This window comes from Oncorhynchus keta, unplaced genomic scaffold, assembly GCF_023373465.1.
Source record: "Oncorhynchus keta strain PuntledgeMale-10-30-2019 unplaced genomic scaffold, Oket_V2 Un_contig_3378_pilon_pilon, whole genome shotgun sequence".
NCBI lineage: Eukaryota > Metazoa > Chordata > Actinopteri > Salmoniformes > Salmonidae > Oncorhynchus > Oncorhynchus keta.
In genome coordinates, this window is record NW_026287223.1 from 297,501 (window position 1) to 312,500 (window position 15,000).

The 15,000-nt window shown below is 43.4% G+C and overlaps 1 protein-coding gene and 1 long non-coding RNA gene across 2 annotated transcripts in view; one reads left to right on the forward strand and one right to left on the reverse strand.

Moving 5' to 3' along the window:
• LOC118383175 (receptor-type tyrosine-protein phosphatase delta-like) overlaps positions 1-7,429 on the forward strand; it is a 199,534-nt gene extending 192,105 nt beyond the window's left edge. The window contains exons 36-40 of the mRNA XM_052508125.1: positions 1,186-1,340; positions 1,571-1,706; positions 4,169-6,308; positions 6,394-6,529; positions 6,613-7,429. Of these exons, the coding sequence (XP_052364085.1) occupies positions 1,186-1,340; positions 1,571-1,706; positions 4,169-4,237 (360 nt within the window). The 3' untranslated portion in view covers positions 4,238-6,308; positions 6,394-6,529; positions 6,613-7,429. The remainder of the gene's footprint in view (positions 1-1,185; positions 1,341-1,570; positions 1,707-4,168; positions 6,309-6,393; positions 6,530-6,612) is intronic.
• Positions 7,430-10,119: 2,690 nt separating this feature from the next.
• The window catches only part of LOC127923926 (uncharacterized), a 6,809-nt gene continuing 1,928 nt past the window's right edge, over positions 10,120-15,000 (reverse strand). The window contains exons 4-14 of the long non-coding RNA XR_008116216.1: positions 14,341-14,575; positions 14,012-14,293; positions 13,620-13,909; positions 13,009-13,290; positions 12,864-12,957; positions 12,574-12,816; positions 12,285-12,480; positions 11,997-12,043; positions 11,762-11,855; positions 10,869-11,620; positions 10,120-10,633 (exon numbers count right to left, since the gene is read on the reverse strand). This is a non-coding gene — a long non-coding RNA (uncharacterized LOC127923926). The remainder of the gene's footprint in view (positions 10,634-10,868; positions 11,621-11,761; positions 11,856-11,996; positions 12,044-12,284; positions 12,481-12,573; positions 12,817-12,863; positions 12,958-13,008; positions 13,291-13,619; positions 13,910-14,011; positions 14,294-14,340; positions 14,576-15,000) is intronic.

The following is a 15,000-nucleotide window of genomic DNA, read 5'->3' on the forward strand; positions in this document are numbered from 1 at the left end:
AGTGAGGGAGTGATGAGTGAGGGAGTGATTGGGGGGGAGTGAGGAGGGGGGAGTGGAGTGGTGAGTGAGTGAGTGAGTGGGAGTGGGAGGGAGGGAGGGAGGGGGGAGGGAGTGGGGGGGAGGGAGGGGGGAGTGAGGTGAGGGAGGGGGGAGTGAGGGGGAGGAGTGGGAGGGAGTGAGTGAGTGAGTGGTGGTGGGAGAGGGGGAGGGGGTGAGTGGGAGGGAGGGAGGGGAGGGAGGGAGGGGAGGGAGGGAGGGAGGGAGGGAGGGAGGGAGGGAGGGAGGGAGGGAGGGAGGGAGGGAGGGAGGGAGGGAGGGAGGGAGGGAGGGAGTGGAGGGAGGGAGGGTGAGTGGGTGAGTGAGTGAGGGGGGAGGGGAGTGGGGGGGAGGGAGGGAGGGGGGAGGGGGGAGGGAGGGAGGAGTGGGAGGGGGAGGAGTGGGGAGGAGTGGAGTGAGGAGGAGTGAGTGAGTGAGTGAGTGAGTGAGGAGTGAGTGAGGAGTGGGGAGGGAGTGAGTGAGGGAGGAGTGAGGGAGTGAGTGGGAGTGGGTGAGGAGGGAGTGGGAGTGAGTGAGTGGTGAGTGAGGGAGTGAGAGGAGGAGTGTCAAACTGTGTGGTGAGTGAGTGAGTGAGGGAGTGAGTGAGGGGAGTGAGGGAGGGGGACTGATTGGGGAGCAAGGAGGAGTCAGGGGAGGGGGGATTGGCCAGGGGGAGGTTTGGCCAAGGGAGGGACTGTGGTGGGAGTGGGGGGGAGTGAGGAGTGAGTGAGTGAGTGAGTGAGTGGGTGAGTGAGTGAGTGGGGGAGGAGTGAGTGATTGAGTGAGTGAGTGAGTGAGTGAGGGAGGATTTTGTGGAGGTGAGTGAGTGAGTGTGTGGTGAGTGAGTGCTGGTGAGTGAGTGAGGAGTGAGTGAGTGAGTGAGTGAGTGGGGGAGGGAGGGAGTGGTGGTGGTGAGTGGGGGAGGGAGGGAGTGGGTGAGGAGGTGAGTGGTGAGTGAGTGAGTGAGTGAGTGAGTGAGGGGGGGGGGAGGGAGGAGGGAGTGAGTGAGTGAGTGAGTGAGAGTGAGTGAGTGAGTGGGTGGTGAGTGAGTGAGTGAGTGGGTGGGTGAGTGAGTGAGTGAGTGAGTGAGTGTCAAACTGTGTGGTTTAATCAACCTGTGTTCTGATTGGTGGATTCTTTTTTTCCCAGGACGGCCAGTCTCGGACGGTTCGTCAGTTCCAGTTCACTGATTGGCCGGAGCAAGGAGTGCCAAAGTCAGGGGAGGGGTTCATTGATTTCATTGGCCAGGTGCACAAAACTAAAGAGCAGTTTGGCCAAGACGGACCAATCACGGTGCACTGTAGGTAAGGTCCCGCCTCCCTCAACGCCTCTTTAATCTGACTTGATGTCACCGAACTCCAGATATGTGTTTTTTTGTTATTGAAAATACAAACATTGAACAAGCTGATTTTTAATAAAAACATAGATAGACACAGAACATATTTACATGTGGCACTTATTCACAGAGAAATGCATGAGGCACGGCAGCCATTTTGTGATCTAATCCGTGGTGTTGTCTTGTGTGGTCCGTCAGTGCTGGTGTGGGGAGGACAGGGGTCTTCATCACTCTGAGTATCGTTCTGGAGAGGATGAGATATGAAGGAGTAGTGGACATCTTCCAGACTGTCAAGATGCTGCGAACACAGAGACCTGCCACGGTTCAAACTGAGGTGAGATACTCAACTCTCAGTAATCCTAAAGTCAACTGTTTAGGTTTGGTGTGTGTCTGGAGAACGAGAACTACTACTTCTACTAGTAATAATAATAATAATATATGCCATTTAGCAGACGCTTTTATCCAAAGCGACTTACAGTCATGTGTGCATACATTCTACGTATGGGTGGTCCCGGGAATCGAACCCACTACCCTGGCGTTACAAGCGCATCTGTACTGTTGGGCCACATCTACAGGGATTGACCAGCCCAGCTACTGCTGCTGCTACTATTACTACTACTACTACTACTACCACTACTAATACTACTACTACCACTACTAATACTACTACTACCACTACTAATACTACTACTAATACTACTACTAATAATAATATTACTACAACTGATACTACTACTGCTACTACTATTACTATATTACTACTACTGCTGCTACTACTACTACTACTACTGCTACTACTAATACTACTACTACTAATACTACTACTACCACTACTACTACTACTAATACTACTACTAATACTACTACCAATAATAATAATATTACTACTACTATTACTACTACTATGACTACTATTACGACTACTATTACTACTACTACTACCACTACTAATAATATTACTACTACTACTACTGCTGCTGCTACTACTATTACTACTACTAATAATAATAATAATATTACTACAACTGATACTACTACTACTACTACTGCTGCTACTACTACTACTACTACCACTACTGCTGCTACTACTAGTACAACTGATACCACTACTACTACTATTACTACAACTGCTACTACTACTACTACTGCTACTACTACTACTACTACTGCTGCTACTACTACGACTGCTACTACTAGTAGTATATTGATGATGATTGTAATAGGTATGATGTTGTTGTTGTTGATGATGATTGTAATAGGTATGATGTTGTTGTTGTTGTTGTTGATTGTAATAGGTATGATGTTGTTGTTGTTGTTGTTGATTGTAATAGGTATGATGTTGTTGTTGTTGTTGATTGTAATAGGTATGATGTTGTTGTTGATGATGATGATTGTAATATGTATGATGTTGTTGTTGTTGTTGATGATTGTAATAGGTATGATGTTGTTGTTGATGATGATGATTGTAATAGGTATGATGTTGTTGTTGTTGTTGATTGTAATAGGTGATGTTGTTGTTGTTGATGATGATTGTAATAGGTATGATGTTGTTGTTGTTGATGATGATGATTGTAATAGGTATGATGTTGTTGTTGTTGATGATGATTGTAATAGGTATGATGTTGTTGTTGTTGTTGATGATGATTGTAATAGGTATGTTGTTGTTGTTGATGATGATGATTGTAATAGGTATGATGTTGTTGTTGTTGTTGTTGTTGTTGTTGTTGATGATGATTGTAATAGGTATGATGTTGTTGTTGTTGATGATGATTGTAATAGGTATGATGTTGTTGTTGTTGATGATGATTGTAATAGGTATGTTGTTGTTGTTGTTGTTGATGATGATTGTAATAGGTATGATGTTGTTGTTGTTGTTGATGATGATTGTAATAGGTGTTGTTGTTGATGATGATGATTGTAATAGGTATGATGTTGTTGTTGTTGATGATGATTGTAATAGGTATGATGTTGTTGTTGTTGTTGTTGATGATGATTGTAATAGGTATGTTGTTGTTGTTGTTGATGATGATGATGATTGTAATAGGTATGATGTTGTTGTTGTTGATATTTGATGATTGTAATAGGTATGATGTTGTTGTTGTTGATGATGATGATTGTAATAGGTATGTTGTTGTTGTTGTTGTTGATGATGATTGTAATAGGTATGATGTTGTTGTTGTTGATGATGATTGTAATAGGTATGATGTTGTTGTTGTTGATGATGATTGTAATAGGTATGATGTTGTTGTTGTTGTTGATGATGATTGTAATAGGTATATGTTGTTGTTGTTGTTGATGATGATTGTAATAGGTATGTTGTTGTTGTTGTTGATGATGATTGTAATAGGTATGATGTTGTTGTTGTTGATGATGATTGTAATAGGTATGATGTTGTTGTTGATGATGATTGTAATAGGTATGATGTTGTTGTTGTTGATGATGATTGTAATAGGTATGATGTTGTTGTTGTTGATGATGATTGTAATAGGTATGTTGTTGTTGTTGTTGTTGTTGATTGTAATAGGTATGATGTTGTTGTTGTTGTTGTTGATTGTAATAGGTATGATGATGATGATTGTAATAGGTATGATGTTGTTGTTGTTGTTGATGATTGTAATAGGTATGATGTTGTTGTTGTTGATGATGATTGTAATAGGTATGATGTTGTTGTTGTTGTTGATGATGATTGTAATAGGTATGATGTTGTTGTTGTTGTTGTTGATTGTAATAGGTATGATGTTGTTGTTGTTGTTGTTGATTGTAATAGGCGTGTTGTTGTTGATCTGTTTGTTTCAGGACCAGTACCAGTTCTGTTACCGGGCCGGTCTGGAGTATCTGGGCAGCTTCGACCACTATGCAACATAATCCCTCCCTCTGGCCTGCATTCCAAACAACACCCTAACTCCCTGTGTCGTGCACTACTTTAGACCACAGTGTATTCTCACTTCTTTGGCCCAGTGTGCACACTCAAAAGTAGTGCACTACTGATTAGTAGTACACTACACAGGGAATAGGGGCCATTTGAGATTAGGCCTCCACCACCTCCAGAGGGCAGGGCACCCACGGCGCCACTCCTCCCCCAAAACGAGCACCTAAACTGAGCCATATTTGCGTGTCTGACCGGGGGATACCTCCAGACCCCAACCCAAACCCACTCACTACTCAGTCAGAAGTGCACTACTTTGTGCACTATATAGGGAATGAAGGCACCGTTTTGGACGTGAACTGGCACTACTTAACAATGGATTGAGGATTCAATGGATTGATATTGGAACAAGTCTTTACATGGTAAAGGTAGACAGTCAGGGGGACAAGTCTTTACATGGTAAAGGTAGACAGTCAGGGGGACAAGTCTTTACATGGTAAAGGTAGACAGTCAGGGGGACAAGTCTTTACATGGTAAAGGTAGACAGTTAGGGGGACAAGTCTTTACATGGTAAAGGTAGACAGTCAGGGGGACAAGTCTTTACATGGTAAAGATAGACAGTCAGGGGGACAAGTCTTTACATGGTAAAGGTAGACAGTTAGGGGGACACCCACCTGGATATGTACTGGACTACAGTAGGAGGACAAACACAGCATCAAATCAACTTTGGACATTTTTTGTTGTTATTTTTATCAAGAAAGTCCACTTTCTGTTTTCCGTCAGGGATTGATTGGACATTGTGGGGACGACGCAGAGAGACTTTTGATTGGACATTGTGGGGACGACGCAGAGAGACTTTTGATTGGACATTGTGGGGACGACGCAGAGAGACTTTTGATTGGACATTGTGGGGACGACGCAGAGAGACTTTTGATTGGACATTGTGGGGACGACGCAGAGAGACTTTTGATTGGACGTTGTGGGGACGACGCAGAGAGACTTTTGATTGGACATTGTGGGGACGACGAAGAGAGACTTTTGATTGGACATCGTGGGGACGACGCAGAGAGACTTTTGATTGGACATTGTGGGGACGACGCAGAGAGACTTTTGATTGGACATTGTGGGGACGACGCAGAGAGACTTTTGATTGGACATTGTGGGGACGACGAAGAGAGACTTTTGATTGGACGTTGTGGGGACGACGCAGAGAGACTTTTGATTGGACGTTGTGGGGACGGCGCAGAGAGACTTTTGATTTGACATTGTGGGGACGACGAAGAGAGACTTTTGATTGGACATTGTGGGGACGACAGAGAGACTTTTGATTGGACATTGTGGGGACGACGAAGAGAGACTTTTGATTGGACATTGTGGGGACGACGAAGAGAGACTTTTGATTGGACGTTGTGGGGACGACGAAGAGAGACTTTTGATTGGACGTTGTGGGGACGTTGAAGAGAGACTTTTGATTGGACGTTGTGGGGACGACGCAGAGAGGAACTGAAAGGAACAAACAGTATTATAACGAAACGAGACACCTTGGAATCATAGATCATGAAACGACACCAGGAGGACCTTTCTTTGTTTCATGTGAATGAAGAAGGAGAGGAGGAGGAAGATGAAGAGGAGGAGGAGGAGGAAGATATTTCTACAGTACTAAGTAATAATGAGCTTGGTTCAATCAAAACCGCATTCCGGGTATTTACGCAGTAGTTGTTTATTTTACCCTTAGTCAAATGATCAAATGACATGACAGAATGGTTATAGGGGTGATGTAAATACCTACCACTGACAGGTAGACTCCACAGCCAGGTAGACTCCACAGCCAGGTAGACACCACAGCCAGGTAGACACCACAGCCAGGTAGACTCCACAGCCAGGTAGACACCACAGCCAGGTAGACTCCACAGCCAGGTAGACTCCACAGCCAGGTAGACACCACAGCCAGGTAGACACCACAGCCAGGTAGACACCACAGCCAGGTAGACTCCACAGCCAGGTAGACACCACAGCCAGGTAGACACCACAGCCAGGTAGACACCACAGCCAGGTAGACTCCACAGCCAGGTAGACACCACAGCCAGGTAGACTCCACAGCCAGGTAGACACCACAGCCAGGTAGACACCACAGCCAGGTAGACACCACAGCCAGGTAGACACCACAGCCAGGTAGACACCACAGCCAGGTAGACTCCACAGCCAGGTAGACACCACAGCCAGGTAGACACCACAGCCAGGTAGACACCACAGCCAGGTAGACTCCACAGCCAGGTAGACACCACAGCCAGGTAGACCACAGCCAGGTAGACACCACAGCCAGGTAGACACCACAGCCAGGTAGACACCACAGCCAGGTAGACTCCACAGCCAGGTAGACACCACAGCCAGGTAGACACCACAGCCAGGTAGACTCCACAGCCAGGTAGACTCCACAGCCAGGTAGACTCCACGGCCAGGTAGACACCACAGCCAGGTAGACACCACAGCCAGGTAGACTCCACAGCCAGGTAGACACCACAGCCAGGTAGACACCACAGCCAGGTAGACACCACAGCCAGGTAGACTCCACAGCCAGGTAGACTCCACAGCCAGGTAGACACCACAGCCAGGTAGACTCCACAGCCAGGTAGACACCACAGCCAGGTAGACTCCACAGCCAGGTAGACTCCACAGCCAGGTAGACACCACAGCCAGGTAGACACCACAGCCAGGTAGACACCACAGCCAGGTAGACACCACAGCCAGGTAGACACCACGGCCAGGTAGACTCCACGGCCAGGTAGACTCCACGGCCAGGTAGACACCACGGCCAGGTAGACACCACAGCCAGGTAGGTGCTTCCAGCTCACAGAAGTGTGGGTACGTGAAGACACTGTGTAAACATTTCTAAATGCAAGTTTGATTGAATACCTGCCTATGTGTCACTATTGAAGAGGAATCGGGAAAGAGGTTAAACATCCCCACAGAGTTTAATAAACAACATCCATCTGGTTGTGTAGTACTATATAGATCTGTAACTATCTTTTTTTAGTTTTTTAACTACAGACTTGTGACTTTTGTCTCGTCCTACGATGGCGACGAGGTTACAACAAATGTATTTTTTGTATTGTAGTTTTTTGTTTTGTTGTTTTTGTTGTTACTGTTTTAACGTGTACAATCAAACCAAATCAAATGGTTTACAGTTGTCATCCACGTGTCACTCACTCCTCTGTCATGTTTGTGTTCCTGCAGTCTCTCTTTCTCTCTCTCTCTCTCTCTCTCTCTCTCTCTCTCTCTCTCTCTCTCTCTCTCTCTCTCTCTCTCTCTCTTCTCTCTCTCTCTGTCTCTCTCTCTCTCTCTCTCTCTCTCTCTCTCTCTCTCTCTCTCTCTCTCTCTCTCTCTCTCTCTCTCTCTCTCTCTCTCTCTGTCTCTCTCTCTGTCTCTCTCTCTCTCTTTAACTCTATCGATCCTTACTGGGTTGCTGGACTCTCTCGTCTTCTCATTATCTCATACTCATAAGTGGGGCTAGGAGTATTTCATTTCCTGACCATGTGACCTGACCAGGAGAAACTCTAAACTCCTAGCCCTAAATCCTCAGTACCAAGGCCAATACATGGCAGCCATTTTGACATGGCGGCCATTTTGAATCACCAGGTACCAACTAAGTATGATTCTGCTGCTATCAAAACACTCAACTTTTTCACCAGACAGTGATGTACACAGGTTATACTAACCATTGTATACTACAGTGTACTACTGTAGATACTAACCAGTGTATACTACAGTGTACTACTGTAGATACTAACCAGTGTATACTACAGTGTACTGCTGTAGATACTAACCAGTGTATACTACAGTGTACTACTGTAGATACTAACCAGTGTATACTACAGTGTACTCCAGTGTATACTAACCAGTGTATACTACAGTGTACTGCTGTAGATACTAACCAGTGTATACTACAGTGTACTACTGTAGATACTAACCAGTGTATACTACAGTGTACTCCAGTGTATACTAACCAGTGTACTCCAGTGTATACTAACCAGTGTATACTACAGTGTACTCCAGTGTATACTAACCAGTGTATACTACAGTGTACTCCAGTGTATACTAACCAGTGTATACTACAGTGTACTCCAGGTTATACTAACCAGTGTATACTACAGTGTACTACTGTAGATACTAACCAGTGTATACTACAGTGTACTCCAGTGTATACTAACCAGTGTATACTACAGTGTACTACTGTAGATACTAACCAGTGTATACTACAGTGTACTCCAGTGTATACTACAGTGTACTCCAGTGTATACTAACCAGTGTATACTACAGTGTACTACTGTAGATACTAACCAGTGTATACTACAGTGTACTCCAGTGTATACTACAGTGTACTCCAGTGTATACTAACCAGTGTATACTACAGTGTACTACTGTAGATACTAACCAGTGTATACTACAGTGTACTCCAGTGTATACTAACCAGTGTATACTACAGTGTACTCCAGTGTATACTCCAGTGTACTCCAGGTTATACTAACCAGTGTATACTACAGTGTACTCCAGTGTATACTACAGTGTACTCCAGTGTATACTACAGTGTACTGCTGTAGATACTAACCAGTGTATACTACAGTGTACTACTGTAGATACTAACCAGTGTATACTACAGTGTACTCCAGTGTATACTAACCAGTGTATACTACAGTGTACTCCAGTGTATACTAACCAGTGTATACTACAGTGTACTCCAGTGTATACTCCAGTGTACTCCAGGTTATACTAACCAGTGTATACTACAGTGTACTACTGTAGATACTAACCAGTGTATACTACAGTGTACTCCAGTGTATACTAACCAGTGTATACTACAGTGTACTCCAGTGTATACTACAGTGTACTCCAGTGTATACTAACCAGTGTATACTACAGTGTACTACTGTAGATACTAACCAGTGTATACTACAGTGTACTCCAGTGTATACTAACCAGTGTATACTACAGTGTACTCCAGTGTATACTACATACTAACGAGAAAGACCCAGTTATGACAGAAACAGATGTATGCACATAAATTGCTAGATAGAAGCAAAGTATTTGTCCCAATAAGCTTCACTAAGAGATCTCTCAACGATGAAGGAAAAGAGGGAGGGAGGGAGGAAAGGAGGGAGAAAAGGAGGGAGGGATGGATGGGGAAAGGAGGGAGGGAGGGAGGGAGGGATGGGGAAAGGAGGGATGGATGGATGGGGAAAGGAGGGAGGGAGGGAGGGAGGGAGGGAGGGAGGGAGGGAGGGAGGGAGGGAGGGAGGGATGGGGAAGGAGGGAGGGATGGGGAAAGGAGGGAGGGAGGGTGGGGGGGAGGAGGGAGGGAGGGAGGGAGGGAGGGATGGGGAAAGGAGGGAGGGATGGATGGGGAAAGGAGGGGGAGGGAGGGGAGGGAGGGAGGGAGGGAGGGAGGGAGGGAGGGAGGGAGGGAGGGAGGAGGGAGGGAGGGAGGGAGGGAGGAGGGAGGAAAGGAGGGAGGGAGGGAGGGAGGAGGAGGGAGGGAGGAAAGGAGGGAGGGAGGGTGAAGGTATTTTTCTTACTGGAATGCTCCCAGATATATAAGCGTTCTCTCTCTGATTCAGATATATAAGCGTTCTCTCTCTGATTCAGATATATAAGCGTTCTCTCTCTGATTCAGTATTCGTGCAATAAGTATATGTGTGACTATTATATTTCTGTCAAGTGTCTCACTACTCAAGTTTCGCCGTGTATAACGTTGACGAGGACCTATCTTTTCAGGCACCACGGTGTTATTTTGACTGATATTGAGACCTGCCCAATGAAACGTGTCCGTTTCAAGGACCTTTGACCCAGGAAGTAGATACATTTTTTTGTCTTGTCATGGCACAAGTAGACGATGTCATCCTTTTGTGTGTATCACAGCAATGAATGAGCAAACAAATTGTAGTATTTCCAAACAGCATCAAATAAGTATTGTTAAGTTTAGACTGTATAGTGCCTTATAACGCTCGCCTAATTTTGATAAAGTTTAAGTTGTGTTAGTAATAATTGTATGTTAATGGTATGTATGTATGTTTACTGGAATGTTCATTGTGTGATGTCATGTAAAGGATTGAGTTGTTATGGTTGTTTTTAGTATGTTACGATATGTTATGGGAGTTTATGGAAGAGTCATTAAGGAACGGGGGGAACGGGGGGGGTTCTGTTTTTCATTCACCACTTCTCTCATTCACCTTCATCTAGGCAACAAATGACCAGCCTAGTGTAATGTATTTGGTTTAAACCCCAACATGGTCAACAGCTAACCTAGTGTAATGTCTTTGGTTTAAACCCCACAACAGTCAACAGCTAACTAACCTAGTGTAATGTCTTTGGTTTAAACCCCAAGATGGTCAACAGCTAACCTAGTGTAATGTCTTTGGTTTAAACCCCAAACAGTCAACAGCTAACCTAGTGTAATGTATTTGGTTTAAACCCACAACAGTTAACAGCTAACCTAGTGTAATGTATTTGTTTAAACCCCAACATGGTCCACAGCTAACCTAGTGTAATGTCTTTGGTTTAAACCCCAAACAGTCAACAGCTAGCTAACCTAGTGTAATGTATTTGGTTTAAACCCCAACATGGTCAACAGCTAACCTAGTGTAATGTCTTTGGTTTAAACCCCAAGATGGTCAACAGCTAACCTAGTGTAATGTATTTGGTTTAAACCCCAACATGGTCAACAGCTAACCTAGTGTAATGTCTTTGGTTTAAACCCCACAACAGTCAACAGCTAACCTAGTGTAATGTCTTTGGTTTAAACCCCAAGATGGTCAACAGCTAACCTAGTGTAATGTATTTGGTTTAAACCCCAACATGGTCAACAGCTAACCTAGTGTAATGTCTTTGGTTTAAACCCCAACATGGTCAACAGCTAACCTAGTGTAATGTATTTGGTTTAAACCCCAACATGGTCAACAGCTAACCTAGTGTAATGTCTTTGGTTTAAACCCCAACATGGTCAACAGCTAACCTAGTGTAATGTCTTTGGTTTAAACCCCAACATGGTCAACAGCTAACCTAGTGTAATGTATTTGGTTTAAACCCCAACATGGTCAACAGCTAACCTAGTGTAATGTATTTGGTTTAAACCCCACAACAGTCAACAGCTAACCTAGTGTAATGTATTTGGTTTAAACCCCAACATGGTCAACAGCTAACCTAGTGTAATGTATTTGGTTTAAACCCCAACATGGTCAACAGCTAACCTAGTGTAATGTATTTGGTTTAAACCCCAACATGGTCAACAGCTAACCTAGTGTAATGTATTTGGTTTAAACCCCAACATGGTCAACAGCTAACCTAGTGTAATGTATTTGGTTTAAACCCCACAACAGTCAACAGCTAACCTAGTGTAATGTATTTGGTTTAAACCCCAACATGGTCCACAGCTAACCTAGTGTAATGTATTTGGTTTAAACCCCAACATGGTCAGCAGCTAACCTAGTGTAATGTATTTGGTTTAAACCCCAACATGGTCAACAGCTAACCTAGTGTAATGTATTTGGTTTAAACCCCAACATGGTCAACAGCTAACCTAGTGTAATGTATTTGGTTTAAACCCCACAACAGTCAACAGCTAACCTAGTGTAATGTATTTGGTTTAAACCCCAACATGGTCAACAGCTAACCTAGTGTAATGTCTTTGGTTTAAACCCCACAACAGTCAACAGCTAACCTAGTGTAATGTATTTGGTTTAAACCCCAACATGGTCAACAGCTAACCTAGTGTAATGTGTTTGGTTTAAACCCCAACATGGTCAACAGCTAACCTAGTGTAATGTCTTTGGTTTAAACCCCACAACAGTCAACAGCTAACCTAGTGTAATGTCTTTGGTTTAAACCCCACAACAGTCAACAGCAGCTAACCTAGTGTAATGTCTTTGGTTTAAACCCCACAACAGTCAACAGCAGCTAACCGAGTGTAATTTCTTTGGTTTAAACCCCACAACAGTCAACAGCTAACCTAGTGTAATGTATTTGGTTTAAACCCCAACATGGTCAACAGCTAACCTAGTGTAATGTATTTGGTTTAAACCCCACAACAGTCAACAGCTAACCTAGTGTAATGTATTTGGTTTAAACCCCAACATGGTCAACAGCTAACTAACCTAGTGTAATGTATTTGGTTTGAACCCCAACATGGTCAACAGCTAGCTAACCTAGTGTAATGTATTTGGTTTAAACCCCACAACAGTCAACAGCTAACCTAGTGTAATGTGTTTGGTTTAAACCCACAACAGTCAACAGCTAACCTAGTGTAATGTATTTGGTTTAAACCCCACAACAGTTAACAGCTAACCTAGTGTAATGTATTTGGTTTAAACCCCAACATGGTCCACAGCTAACCTAGTGTAATGTCTTTGGTTTAAACCCCACAACAGTCAACAGCTAACCTAGTGTAATGTATTTGGTTTAAACCCCAACATGGTCAACAGCTAACTAACCTAGTGTAATGTATTTGGTTTGAACCCCAACATGGTCAACAGCTAGCTAACCTAGTGTAATGTATTTGGTTTAAACCCCACAACAGTCAACAGCTAACCTAGTGTAATGTCTTTGGTTTAAACCCCACAACAGTCAACAGCTAACCTAGTGTAATGTATTTGGTTTAAACCCCAACATGGTCAACAGCTAACCTAGTGTAATGTATTTGGTTTAAACCCCAACATGGTCAACAGCTAACCTAGTGTAATGTCTTTGGTTTAAACCCCAACATGGTCAACAGCTAGCTAACCTAGTGTAATGTCTTTGGTTTAAACCCCAACATGGTCAACAGCTAACCTAGTGTAATGTCTTTGGTTTAAACCCCAACATGGTCAACAGCTAACCTAGTGTAATGTCTTTGGTTTAAACCCCAAGATGGTCAACAGCTAACCTAGTGTAATGTCTTTGGTTTAAACCCCAACATGGTCAACAGCTAACCTAGTGTAATGTATTTGGTTTAAACCCCACAACAGTCAACAGCTAACCTAGTGTAATGTCTTTGGTTTAAACCCCAACATGGTCAACAGCTAACCTAGTGTAATGTATTTGGTTTAAACCCCAACATGGTCAACAGCTAACCTAGTGTAATGTATTTGGTTTAAACCCTAACATGGTCAACAGCTAACCTAGTGTAATGTATTTGGTTTAAACCCCAACATGGTCAACAGCTAACCTAGTGTAATGTATTTGGTTTAAACCCCAACATGGTCAACAGCTAACCTAGTGTAATGTATTTGGTTTAAACCCCAACATGGTCAACAGCTAACCTAGTGTAATGTATTTGGTTTAAACCCCAACATGGTCAACAGCTAACCTAGTGTAATGTATTTGGTTTAAACCCCAACATGGTCAACAGCTAACCTAGTGTAATTTCTTTGGTTTAAACCCCAACATGGTCAACAGCTAACCTAGTGTAATTTCTTTGGTTTAAACCCCACAACAGTCAACAGCTAACCTAGTGTAATGTATTTGGTTTAAACCCCAACATGGTCAACAGCTAACCTAGTGTAATGTATTTGGTTTAAACCCCACAACAGTCAACAGCTAACCTAGTGTAATGTATTTGGTTTAAACCCCAACATGGTCAACAGCTAACTAACCTAGTGTAATGTATTTGGTTTGAACCCCAACATGGTCAACAGCTAGCTAACCTAGTGTAATGTCTTTGGTTTAAACCCCACAACAGTCAACAGCTAGCTAACCTAGTGTAATGTCTTTGGTTTAAACCCCACAACAGTCAACAGCTAGCTAACCTAGTGTAATGTATTTGGTTTAAACCCCACAACAGTCAACAGCTAACCTAGTGTAATTTCTTTGGTTTAAACCCCACAACAGTCAACAGCTAACCTAGTGTAATGTATTTGGTTTAAACCCCAACATGGTCAACAGCTAACCTAGTGTAATGTATTTGGTTTAAACCCCACAACAGTCAACAGCTAACCTAGTGTAATGTATTTGGTTTAAACCCCAACATGGTCAACAGCTAACCTAGTGTAATGTATTTGGTTTAAACCCCACAACAGTCAACAGCTAACCTAGTGTAATGTCTTTGGTTTAAACCCCACAACAGTCAACAGCTAACCTAGTGTAATGTCTTTGGTTTAAACCCCAACATGGTCAACAGCTAACCTAGTGTAATGTATTTGGTTTAAACCCCAACATGGTCAACAGCTAACCTAGTGTAATGGCTTTGGTTTAAACCCCACAACAGTCAACAGCTAACCTAGTGTAATGTCTTTGGTTTAAACCCCAACATGGTCAACAGCTAACCTAGTGTAATGTATTTGGTTTAAACCCCAACATGGTCAACAGCTAACCTAGTGTAATGTATTTGGTTTAAACCCCAACATGGTCAACAGCTAACCTAGTGTAATGGCTTTGGTTTAAACCCCACAACAGTCAACAGCTAACCTAGTGTAATGCCTTTGGTTTAAACCCCAACATGGTCAACAGCTAACCTAGTGTAATGTATTTGGTTTAAACCCCAACATGGTCAACAGCTAACCTAGTGTAATGTATTTGGTTTAAACCCCAACATGGTCAACAGCTAACCTAGTGTAATGTATTTGGTTTAAACCCCAACATGGTCAACAGCTAACCTAGTGTAATGTCTTTGGTTTAAACCCACAACAGTCAACAGCTAGCTAACCTAGTGTAATGTATTTGGTTTAAACCCCAACATGGTCAACAGCTAACCTAGTGTAATGTATTTGGTTTAAACCCCAACATGGTCAACAGCTAA